The following is a 13,019-nucleotide window of genomic DNA, read 5'->3' on the forward strand; positions in this document are numbered from 1 at the left end:
TTTTTTATGTTTTTCCCTTCCCTATGTATAGTTAAACTATGTATCTGACAAAGATGAAAACAAGGTTTTCACTTTTGGGTATTTTTATTCTTTTACATGGGTTTTTTTAGGTAATTATCAATAATGGGGTGTTTTTGTATTTTTATGTTAACTTTTTTAAATAAAAAAATTGTTGGTGTGTGTTAATCACGTCAATTAATGAGTGGTATTTTTATCTTTTAGACAATACATAAACACTAACCGGTGATCAAACATGACCTTTCATTATCTTTTTTATGTATCATCGTGTCTTTTTCCACATAGTTTTGTGTGTAATAATGTACAGTGATTTTTTTTTTTACTTTCCTCTTTCTTGCCATATAAAATAAATGATTTTTCTGTTTGTTTTTTGTTTTTTCATTTTAATCTTTATTCTCTTAATTTCTTGTTTCATTTTTATTCTTAAATAAAATTTGGTAAATATAAATATTAGTCTAACGAACCTAAAATAAATAAATAACCTTAAGTTTAAAAAATTTACATGTATATTAAGCTAATTATATACTAAATAATTATAAATTATATCATTCAAGTTCAGGTTATAGACCCAACTAGTATCAAAACATTGACAAGTCCGAGTATCAAAAATCCATACCCAGCCTGGTCTGGATAGTTATTTTCAATTTAGATTTAAATATGAATAGGTCAAAACTCAACCCATAGATATTTATTATGATTTGTATTGTTATCCGCTTATCTCCACCATTCATAAGAACCAACCAGACCAAACCATTCGACATTTTGCTTTGTAACAACCTTGGTCCCATCAAAATTCAGGCACACTACGTGCGTTATGCAACTGTAGCATTTACATAAAAGATTTAAAAATTATATAAATTAAAAAATAACCTTTTAATTATATTTTTTTAAAACATGTATTTAAATAAATTATGCTTAGTTAAACATGTTGAAAAATAGATTTTCACATACAAGATAAATAATAAGCAAGTTTTTTCTATGGTTAGATAAAGAAACAAAAACTTCCACAATACATAATACATGTAATATTAGATAAAAATTAGAAGCTACCACAGTATCTGCCCGTCTCCAGCTACGGGTTAGCCAGCAGCTATCGAAAGATGAAAGAGGAAAGAAATCAGGAATTCACCAATTTGAGATCTTGTATTATTTCTATAAATAACTGAATCTGTGCGGTATTTACAGGTTATTTGGCTCTCGTCATTAAACAAGGACCAAGAAAGATTTACTAAATGGCAAACCCCGATCATCCAAGGGTTTGAACCAACGGATTTAATTGGACTTTCAGATTCAATTGATTACTGTACAATTTACCAGCACCTTGAATAAAGCCTTTTTGAAAATTGGCAAGGAGCTTCTGCAAAATAATCAAACATCAGAAACCATGGTGCGCTGCACCAAATTTACAAGATACAGGAGCCCACAGCTCGTCAATTGCAGAACATCTTCACCCCCACGCCAGCCCCCACCGTATGTGAGACTTCATTTGTATGCCGGCAGTCAATTCTCTTCAGATTCTACATACAGGTCTTCAACTTGAAAATCAACATTTCACCCCAGAAAAGGTCTCCTGTCCTAAAAAAATTTCAAATAAAAGCAGCAATTATCTCGGCAAAAAAGGATTCACCTCCCTTCATTCAGAGTCCGAGTCAATAGAAACATTGAAGTCCGAGTCAATAGAAAGATTCAATCGTTGTCTTACAGAACGTTTTTGGCGACGAAATGAGAAGGGGCTGTCTGATCTTTGTCGACTTGCCTTCTCTGATCTGCCATCATTTATACCATGCGAAGAAGCTGCAGAAGTGGGTACAATCAGTTGAAAAACTTAAGAGGAACGTTCAAGCTTAGAAAATGAACATGGGTGTAAGACTTGCACGCTTTCCTCCACAAGAATAAACTAATAATGATAAAGCTTTAAGAAAAAGGAAACAAACCAGTGCCAGCCAAAGAATCCAGAGAAGATGGCATCTGCTGTCTTGAATTCAGTCCATTAGTCGGAGGAACCAAATCACCATGATTGCTGGTAGCACTACCACCAAGCCTAAGAGAGATCCAATCTTCAGAACGGACACCATTTGACACATCAACTTGATCCCTCATATCAGAGTGCATTGATGCATCTGAAGGCCCGGTTGGAAGGAAGATTTGAAGACTGGGATCTTCTCCACCAAAAGCCAAGGGATTATCAAGCAAGCCATCATTCACATCCATGTCTGATCGACCAATAGAAGAGTCCGGGATTAAACATGTAGATCCCATGACAGTTTCAGGAGCTAATGCATAGCCATTCATTGACAAGGGGCAGTTAACAGAACCATGTGGCAAATCAACTAAGGCATCGGAGACATCTGAATTAAATAATTGGAATCCTGGGCCTGCTTGGTTTCCAGAAGGCAGTGACCAGAGGGGCATCCCATATTCGTCATTAGCATTGAAAAGACCCAAGCACGAGTTTCCACCAGTCACAAGTGTAGGATCTTCTGGAAAAGGATCTGCAATTCCAGGAGAGGGCACAGAAAAAGCAGCATCGCCATCATTTTGATTACTCTTGTAGACAGGTCTAGAGGAGATTAGTATATCATTATCGTCATCTGAATCACTAAGAACAATGACTTCTGCATTCCCTAGTGGTACAGGTAAATTTTGGTCAGTGAATCCATATGTCGTATATGCATTCAAAGATAAAGAATCAAGCTCCATTCCATTGTTTGTGAAATCATAATTTCCACCAGCATCTTGATTCACGCTTTGATCTTCCCCGTCACGACCACTAACAGTGGCACTGCTGCTCATAGGAATAACTTTCTGTTCATGGTGTTCAAAGTTTTCTTGAAATCTACCTGAAGAAAAGTTGTTCATATCTTCAGGTTTGCTAACTTCCCAAATGCCATTGCGGTTCTTTCTGATTCCAAGTTTCAAACCAGTACCAGCATTACCTTCTGAAATACCTTCCTGTCTAGTCTGCTTCACTATTTCCACTTTTGGTTTGATTTCTCCACCATCAGGGAAACAAGGAGTACTATCAGGATTGTGCCATTGTGCAAGTTCTCCAACATCCCTACGCTCAGCTTCAGTTTTTGTTTTCACACGCCAGGAACCATCAGGCTTCACCTCAATCTCTGTTATGTCTTCTGAGTAATGTGTCATCTATACCACAAGAACATAATTTTTAATACATGAAGACCCTAAAACTAAGGATTTGGATGAATAGAAAAGGATAAGTGAAACCTTAGATGTGATGCGATTGAAATATGGGTCAATGATTATATTCTCCAGGGAGTAGTTCTTGAGACAGATGGGGCACTGCCACTGCAAAGAGAGCAATAGTAGCACAGATATATAAAACAGATATAACAGGAACCTCCAACCCCATAAAATAAGGTATATATATTTAGAAAAAAAAGATTAGCTGCTTGCTTGCCTTCCGAGAACGCTGGTTCAGCTCCACAAAAACTTCCAGGTCAAAACAGCCCAAGTGTGCACAAGGTTTGAATCTTCCTGCGACCTTCATTCTTGAACCACTCATCTACACATGGAAATCAATTTTAGCGACTAAGCTACTGAATTCATGACAGGACTAACTCAATCCTAGTTTCTTGAAGCTCGCTAAAAATAAAATAAAAATGAAGAATGCTACAATTTAATAAAGCAATTTGAATAATGAGGAAACAATAAACTTTGTTTAGAAAGAAAGCATTGAGTATGTGAGCCACTGGTGCCATTGAACATCTTCAAAAGTGGGACATCCCTAAGAACATAATATCACTAGAGAAAGCGAATTGCATTCAATAATAGGTTCAACATAACCCATATACAAGATAAGTTCTGGAATGGATGTCACAAGCATAACAGCAAAACTCCACATTATAGGTATTTTACTTCCATGAAACATATTGTTGAACATACAAGAAATATTCTAGACTCCAAAACCAAACTCTGGGAACATTATTTTCCTGTCATCCCAGCAGCAATTATCATAAACAGCATGCTTAAGGAAAAGAACTGCATGATCCTTTCCACTGTAGTTTTTGTCACTCCTGTACAGCCATCCCAAACCCTACTAAATGCCTTTATGGTAAATAATACCCTGCCTGCTTGTAGTAACCAAATACTCTCCATGAAAAAAAACAGACAACGACCAATTCCACACACCCAACCCCACCAAGCATTGCAACAAAAGGTGGCTGCATCCCCTATTATCAAGATACAGACATCAGGCAATCAAATTTAGGATACATCAATTCCCAACTACAGCAGAAGGGACCAATATTCAAGATGATGATTATCTGATATTCACCCTGCATAGAACATAGTGCAGTGCAACATGCATGCAAGGAATTATGGACTCGCAACTCGTATTATGTTGATGTAACATACAGGACAACGAAGATTGACACCAAAAGAATCTGCAACAACTTCCAGGTCACTGTCGCTATCAGCAGTGTCTGTTGCAGTCCCCCCACCAACACAACGACAAACACGAGCAAGTGCATCTTCAAAACGCTCACCTTCTGATTCCTTAGGGATCAAGTTGAGTACCTAAAATAAAAAACAGATTATGAAGCATAGAAAGATGATTCCTCAGGCAGAGCAAGAGATGACACATGCTTTTATTGTAGCTCATTATATACAAACGCAAAAATATGTGAACCACAGCCACAAAATTTAGTTGTATTAAACTGACAAGTAACAAAATTGAAATACGCATACACATGTACAGACACATACATATGAGTGCATTATATGCATGTGGGATACATTTATATCTGAATGCATGTATACATATATGCAGCACAAGAAATGACAGTAGAAATAGCATATACACCAACGATGTCTAATCAGTACAACTAACTGTAGTGATTTTTTGATGCATTTCCAACAAGATAAAAAATGACTATTTGTTATCAAGCATAAAATATCTGAAATTTAATGTGTATATTTACCAAGCTTCAAATCAGTTTTTTTTTTTTTCAGAGAGGGAGAGCTGCCAGCAGCCTTTATTTGTGTCATTTCAGGGGAAAAAATGCCTATCAGGATATCAAATTACAAAAGTCCATCTATCTTATAAAATATCTAACATTTATAAATACAGTATTTCAAAATGCTTGAGCCACCTAATTATTTTCCCAATCAACATAAATAAAGAAATAAAAAGTAATGATACCAATTTCAAAATATGATTAAAATTGATTAAATTCACCTGTTGAACTGTTCGACGCTTTACAATTCTAACTCCTAAGCAGAAGATTCGAGCATCACATCCGCTTAACGAAATCTTATTGATTCCATCTTTTACAAATGGTGTGACCTAGTTAAAGAACCCATAAATATAAAATCAGAAAGCAGTCTCAAAGTACAAATCCAACTGAGTCTGCAGATGAGCAATAAAATGATTGAAAAGAGAGGATGTGCCATCACAAAGAACAATATCTATCTAGGAGATAAATTGCATGTGATAAAGGGTATTGATAACTACAAAGAAAATTTGTGTTGTAGAGTCAGAGACTCACAATTGGACCATCATCACGACCATTAGCACCTAGCAATTGCGAGCCAGGTCTATTAATAGCACGAACAGCCAAGCCTGCACATCATACATAATTTTAAGACTTAATATGCAAACACCATTGCCAGAAACTGTGGACCAAAAGAAACATCATAATACATATTTCACAACAGCATAAACATGTGGCGCAAGAGCAAATGTAAAAATGGCTTTTCTAACAATTTTTGTTGGGGGAAAAAGGAAGTTTTTTTCTTTTCTTTTCTTTTCTTTTTTTGGGGAGGGGAGGGGGGGTTCACATAAATGCTTCTAAACAGCTACTGATTTCAACATAAGAAATAAGAGAGACATCAACCGATTAGTGGAAGTAAAATTCAACTTCATACCATTGACCTGGAGATCTGTATCCTGCGGCCATTGCATCCTAAAGGGAACTTTGTCATTCAAAAGCATACACCAGGCCTAGATAGTAACAACATTACCAACAGACCATTAGCACATCAATAACTTACTAAAATATGAAACTTTATGCAGCCACCAACCTGAACATCATATTCTTGTTTTGCCAACAGATCCTTGTCTGCCCTAGTGAGCTGAAATGGCTTCTCCACAACCAGCACTGGCTTTGAACTGGAAAATGTTGAATATTAACGTATCAAATCAGGCACAATTATACAAGAATGAGGTCTTCATAGCAGGTTGACCTCCTTAATTCAAGAAAGTTGAGAACAGCCAACTACTCCAACAAGTAAAGTACTATTATTATGGTGCATCTAGCATGCGCGTAGTGTATCATCACATCAAAAAGGTAGCAGCACTGCTCTAATAAAAAAAGGTCTGGCCCAGGAAACAACCATAAGCACAGAACTTGCCGCATCAACAATCTTTTGTAGATACAAACTTTATCAACCAAACACTTATTATTACCAGCATAATACACCAAATATCTCCTCTCTTCCGCATAACTAAACAGAAGCAAAAACTATATCCTCCAGATATTTATATCCTTCCCAATCCCAAAATTAAAAGGGGTAAAAACCACTTCAAGTCATCTAAAATCTTTTTTTCCCGTGTAACCTGATCACAAGTTGTTCCTGGTAAGTCGCATTCACATGCGAAGAGGTGCTCAAGCTCTTAGAAGTTAGAAGAACTTGAACCTGGTCTTTCCCTACAACCTGGGTCATGGAAGGAACCAATGCTATCATATGTTTGTCTCACAAGCAGGTGCCACGAGGAAGACCATGACTTTCTTGCAATTTACATAAAATTGAGGGCTTGTTTGGAAGACTTGTAGAGATTGCTTTTCAAAGTGTTTTTCGCTTAAAAATGTATCAAATTAATGTTTTTTTTCATTTTTTAAAATTCATTTTTGACATCAGCACATCAAAACTATCCAAGAACACAAAAAAAAAAACTTTTTAGAAGAAAATTTTTTCAAAATTTCATGAAACTATGGTTGCACCACTGCCCCAAACAGGCACTGATATACATACATACATATACGACACCATGATACAGAACATAAATTGTGTTTCAATAATATTCATTGCTAGGGATTCAGCAACCAAACAGTTTAGTGATGAAATCAGGCTCACAAAATAAAAGCATTTGAACGTAATCTCCACATGTTGAATTTACCAAGACAAACAGTAAATGCAAGCTCCAATCATTTTATTGAATATCTTTTCAACAAATTATGTGAACATCAGGTAGTAATTACCTCCAACCCAAACACAAGTGTTAGCACGTCAAATCATTAGTAAGATATAGGATGGCATGTATCATTGACTTACCCATCAGCTGGAACATTTGTAGCAACCAGCTTCACAGGATATAGAGGATGTGCAACTGTAACCCAAAAGCTGAAGATGGAGACAGCCATTAAAAAAAACCTCCAAAAACATTACATAAAAATGCTAAATAGCAGAATTGTAAAGGGATGGATTAATCAGGTCACCAAACAAACAACGATCAACGATTAACAAAAACACATAGATATATTTCAAACAATACCAAGATACATGACAGCGAGAAACCTCATTAAGCTCCAGTTCTTGAATGTCAACCCGCATGCTGGAAGGGGAGACAAGGGCACACACGAGGCGCGCATGCACACAGCATTAATTTGTCTCTTTGGCCCAACAAGGCATTAAACCGCCATTCTTTAAAAGATTTATAGAGGACACCCGTAACACTATCCCAATTACGCTAGACAAATAGCACACTCATCAGGATACTTGTGTTCTGCATAGAACTATCACACTTTTCATGATAATATAGGCAAACATATCATATGTTTTACCAAATCCTTTTCTTTGTCAAAATCTACATCCAAGGTTCTCCACGGACATAAAATCTTATTTCTTCCTACTTCAATCCTTCTTAATTCTAGCCTCTCATTTCCAACTATATGCTATTCACTACTTTTCCCATACCACTTTAGCCCTCACCATCCCTTAACTATGATCAATTTATCCTATCTAATAGCTCATAAGACCAAACAATATACAAAGTAGCTTGTTCTCTTATCCCAGGTTGATGGCATCTCCAACTTGCTTAGAATATCACCATAATTCTCACTTACCTTAGAGGCCTCACCACTCATCTATCCAGACAAATTTATTTCCCGCACTTGGCTAACATTTTTATGCACCAAGGTAGGGAAGCACACTTTGCTTTAAACCAAATTAAAGAATTATGTTGCCAACAAGAATCATTGTGATAGTAAAACAAGTTCAGAAAAATCATGAAAGCATTTAATGGTTTGATGCATAAAACTCAAAAGTTAAATTGTAGCTGAAATGTGATATTACATTGCCAACAAGAAAAAGCATGGAGTCAAAAAAGGTAATCTTGGAGAAGGAAGGGGAACCATTTCATTCCACACATAAAACAGGAAGCAAAAGAGGATAGAATTTATATGATACATACGGGTCAGCCCTGCTTAGTCGACAAATCTCACAATAGAACACATCAGGAAGAACTTGTGGGATGCCCTCCATGGGCTTTTCTGGAATTATAACACAACCAATGTGTTGCCAGAAGTGACATTTCAAATCTTCACACTGTCAATTACAAGAAAATAAAAATTAATGGGGGCAAGGCAGATTGGAAAAGCTTTTAGGATAGAATTAAGTGCAATAGTGAAGAAAAGGGGGGAAAGAAAACAGCTTATGTATCCAAAGAGCAGTGAAGAAAAGGGGGAAAAGAAAACAGCTTATGTATCCATTATTAATGCATGCTTCTTCTTCAAAAATGAATAGAAATAGCACAAAAGAGTAGCAAATCCTGCCATTGTCTACACATGCATAGATGAGAAATATTAAGGTTTCTGCAAATGATGCCTTAGCACTTCCTTTAAACAAAATATTTGCCGATAATTAATGTGATGCACTGAAAACATATATAACAACACCATTCTGCCTCAGCAGTCAGCACTGATTGTGAAAGGTTATTGGAAAAGAATGGTGTAAATATACTTTGGAGCTCAACATAATGTAATAACTCAACAGAAAAATCACACACGGAGAATTAAAGATTCTTTAGAAGCAATCAATTATGTTTGAATTTTGGTGAATAAAATTGTCAAAGGAGCTTGCTATACTGCAATTATTAATTTCCAGTAATTAGAAATGCAAACATAAAAATCCATGGGGATGGTATAGGTATAAGAATGAAGTATAGAGATTAGGCTACATAAAGGATGACATCAATTTAGATCCCACAGTAGCACATCCAATTAAGCAAGAAAGCGATTCATTACATGGAACCTGCAATCCGTATGCTTAAAATGCAGAGCCTTGGTTTTAATAAAACTTAGACCATGCCTCAGATGCTTAAGAAGTAAAAGAACTTCCAGCAAATCATCCATCGGGCATACACTACAGCTTATAAAGAATGGAAATTTACTAGAGAGAAGGATCTTGTAACCTTAATCATTGACTCTGTCTCCAATGAGCTTCCACATGGACAGCGAACTTTTGTATCTGAGTGAGATGGATCATCCATTTCACCATTAAACTTTGAATTACTGCAATCAGAAGCAACCTGTCCCCGTGATGCTAAATCAGTGGCCCCGGACACTTGCATTTTCCTGGAGATGAGATCAGAAGGTGTAAGTCAACAAACAGCATAAAAGCAAGACCTCCAAGGGCATTAATGGTTGTCCAGAAAGAAAAAAGTTTGCTAGAGGGCTTCATGAAGCATGCAAATACCAAAAAAAATATTAACAAGTTAAACAGAAAAGAGAAGACAAGATCTAACTGCAGACTCTAATCATGGAGTTGCAAGCAATGATGAACCTGTAAGTGTCATCGACTAGCTTTGCCACCTCTTCCTTTCCAATGGCACTCTTCTTTGCCCATAACTTGGAAACTACAGATAAAATAAAAACTCAAGTTTATTATTCCAAAACTATCACAAAGTCAAAGCCATGCACGAGAAAGAGTTTGAACATGTTGATCATCAACTGGATGCTCAAAAACCCATTAGAAACTCTATGATTATCAACCATTCATATCCACACACAATCATCAAGAACAAAAAAAAAGAGAGGGAGGGAGGGGGAGAAGATCCCATGAAATTGAAATCTGAGACGGACCATTGATGGGGATTTGGGATCACACCTCTCACATAAAAAAGTTAATGAAAATGAAAGAAAATCATAGCTATGGATATTAGATCCACACCATCAATAAAAACAGTTACCTAAATTTGGGGGAATAATAATCGGAGAAATCTCATTGCTCAACCCCAAAAATTCAAATTGAGAGTTATTTGCACATTATTTCCATTTAACATGTATCAATAAATTCCTAGAGTTCGCAAAACATCCATTAAAGCCTGCTGAATTAAGATTATGTGACACCAGAGTTATGAGCATTCCATTTTATTCAGCATGAAGAAGTTATTGGCAGAGATCGAATCCAAGAATCCCCTAGTGGTGGTATTACAAGTTTCCTAGCTGGTAGTCCCCATTAATTATGTAGCATATGTAAAAGATAACTATACGCGTATCACACAGATAGAGATAATAAACATTGCAAAAAACAAAAACAGAGAATCAAACACTAAAATCAAAAGCATTGAGTTGGTAGCAGGGGAAAAAGCAATGATGATAGAATACAAAGATAAAATATTTCTCAAATGGCCTTCAATAAAGGGTTTCATGTCTCTAGAAACCTGTGAGATAGAGTCTACATGTTCAAAATTATAAAAACTGTCTCTATTACAAACAACAATATTGCAAAGTGGGAGTAATTTACCTTGTTCTTCAGAGAGAATAGCTAATATCCGGTCAACAAGGTCCTGCAAATTTAAAATTATACACAATCATATACACGAGTCATAAGCAGTACATACCACATACAGTCAAAGGCATATAGAGTTTATGAAGAAATCATTATTTCGCGGGCAATGAGAACACAAAACCATCACGTGCACCCAAAGGCAAGGGATGGTCTTGTGAATCTTAAGACAGCATATAGACACAATTATTCTATTTTTTCACAGTCCAATTCAATATACTGATCATCAATACAACAGAAGCTTAATGTTTATCCAGTACCATTACGTAATGGCAATTTCAAGCATCATATACGAGAAAATTAAGCCAAAGACAAGATGCGCCATTTACCTGCTTCTTCCCCTGCTTTGAAAGACCTAACTGAGTCAGGACATCCTTGAGCTCTTTAATTCGAAAAAATGCCAATTTATCCTAGAGAGAGAGAGTAAAAAAAAGTGTTTCATAATCTCTTCGCTAAAACAACACGGAAAAAGACAGAAACTGCTTGATTACAGGATATTCTGATGCCTAAACAGCATGAGAAGGGAGCAGAGCCACAAAGAAAGACCAATGACTCCAATTCTGAGTTCAATAGTATAGGGGGCAAACTCTTATTAATTTACTCAATGACTCCAGTGATAGGAAGGACCATTGCAAGGTGCATTGATGGAGTAGCAAGTTTTTAGGCCAAAACAAAATTATATAGAATTAATATTAGAGACTTTTTGAAACAGAGTAGCACCTTTTGGAATTAATATTAGAGAATTTTAGCATAGAGAAAGCCTCTTGCAAATGAAGTGGTTTCCCTAACTTCTATAGGAAATATCATTTCATACACAGGCCACACGGAGTCTTGGACTGACAACCACAAAAACAAAGGTTCAAGTTGTGAGGGCTGCAACCTGATATTCAAAAGCACATGAGAGGTGATTTGAAGATGCAGCCCAAATCAATCAATAATATTCAGTAGAAATCATTTCAAACTTGCTTTGCTTTTGTAACAATGATGCGAGGAAGTGATATATAGATAAAGCACCCACTTGATAAATTCAAATGTGATTTCCATTATCAGACGGGCGAAGAATTAGAGCCATTTCAGCATATACCAACAAATCTAGGAGTTGCACCACCGTAAGGTATGTTTAGTGGTAGGCACATGGAAATTAATAAATAAAAATTAAGTTAATTCAACCATGACTAATGGACAAATATCATTCCTCTTCTGCTAACTGATATTTACCATTTACACTAGTACTGGTAGAAGAAACCAAATCAAAACCAACGACAGCACAGTAAAGTCAATTTCAATAGAACAAATGAATTTGTAGAGCTGCTAAATTACCTTGCAACTAGCAACTAAATCCATCTTTCAACGTCCAAAAAACCAAAATTAGACCGCGGATTAGTAGATAAGCAAAGCAAGCACACCACCTTGTACAGTCACGGAACAGCGATCGATCTATTGAAAAATAAACCTACCACGCAACTTGAATAATCGGAATTATCAATCTTAGATGCATCATCATTTAATTACAAAAACGAACAGAGTAGAAAATCAAATCAAATCAAATAAAAAACACTTACGTATTTTGATGATAAAATTCAGTAAAAACGATACAGACTGGGGATGTACTAGGGTTTCAAACGCGTTTTGCTTGTTTCGAGAAGGAAAAAACAACACACCAACACCTACCTTCTAATTACAAAAGGTCCCGGACCTATCGGCGATTATCAAATCCGGTTTTTTTAACGGGAACGCGTCCGGGTTTCGTTTCTCTACTTTTCGCGTTTTGCTCTGCCTGCGTGTCGTGCGATGATGCACGCCCTTACGTTGTCTCTCTCTCTCTCTCACACGTGCGAATTTCTAGAGGGGAATGGTTACCATTAACAAATAACAAACCCTTGATCATCTGCGGGCTCTTGACATTTCACTGTTCACGTTACTGTTAGGAGTCAATTTTTTCCTTCTAGATTTCTTTCCGTATACAGTTCATTCACTTAACCTTATACCTTTTGATTTCATCGCCGACGCAGTTCTATATACTGATGTTTATTTTAATTTGTATGATCTCGTTACCTTATATTTTATTAAATATTTCTACGTCAAATTAAAAATCAGTTTTACAAAATTAAATTTTAAATTGTTCTTAAATAGTTTTCAATTCCATGTTTCACACATTTAGTTTTTTTTATTTTTATATTTTAATCCTGAAA

At 36.1% G+C, this 13,019-nt stretch overlaps 1 protein-coding gene across 5 annotated transcripts; it reads right to left on the minus strand.

The window, feature by feature from the left end:
* Positions 1 to 1,133: 1,133 nt before the first annotated feature.
* On the minus strand, positions 1,134 to 12,706 carry LOC105137010 (E3 SUMO-protein ligase SIZ1-like). 5 transcript variants are annotated; one of them, XM_011042568.1, is made up of 18 exons: positions 12,390 to 12,706; positions 12,148 to 12,291; positions 11,157 to 11,237; positions 10,786 to 10,828; positions 9,823 to 9,895; positions 9,452 to 9,614; positions 8,453 to 8,586; positions 7,315 to 7,383; positions 6,064 to 6,151; positions 5,908 to 5,983; positions 5,529 to 5,602; positions 5,219 to 5,326; positions 4,396 to 4,557; positions 3,440 to 3,544; positions 3,247 to 3,327; positions 2,955 to 3,165; positions 1,953 to 2,858; positions 1,134 to 1,812 (listed from the first exon to the last, which is right to left on the minus strand). In XM_011042568.1, exons 2-18 carry the CDS (start codon positions 12,169 to 12,171, stop codon positions 1,652 to 1,654), a joined length of 2,559 nt encoding a protein of 852 aa, XP_011040870.1. In that variant the 5' UTR covers positions 12,172 to 12,291; positions 12,390 to 12,706; the 3' UTR covers positions 1,134 to 1,651. The 5 variants fall into 5 exon arrangements, with proteins under 5 accessions (XP_011040870.1, XP_011040869.1, XP_011040867.1 ...); XM_011042567.1 differs by having other exon boundaries at positions 1,134 to 1,593; positions 1,721 to 1,812; positions 1,953 to 3,165; positions 12,390 to 12,704; XM_011042565.1 differs by having other exon boundaries at positions 1,953 to 3,165; positions 12,499 to 12,704.
* Positions 12,707 to 13,019: the final 313 nt, after the last annotated feature.

Source organism: Populus euphratica, unplaced genomic scaffold (genome assembly GCF_000495115.2).
Source record: "Populus euphratica unplaced genomic scaffold, PopEup_1.0 scaffold61.1, whole genome shotgun sequence".
NCBI classification, from domain to species: Eukaryota; Viridiplantae; Streptophyta; class Magnoliopsida; order Malpighiales; family Salicaceae; genus Populus; species Populus euphratica.

Coding starts and splice junctions, on each gene's coding strand:
- LOC105137010 (XM_011042565.1), bottom strand. CDS start 12,171: ATGGATTTAGTTGCTAGTTGCAAG. Junction 9,615..9,822: donor CTAGTCGATGACACTTACAG/GTTCATCATTGC, acceptor TCTCATCTCCAG/GAAAATGCAAGTGTCCGGGG. Junction 7,384..8,452: donor CGACTAAGCAGGGCTGACCC/GTATGTATCATA, acceptor CTCCATCTTCAG/CTTTTGGGTTACAGTTGCAC.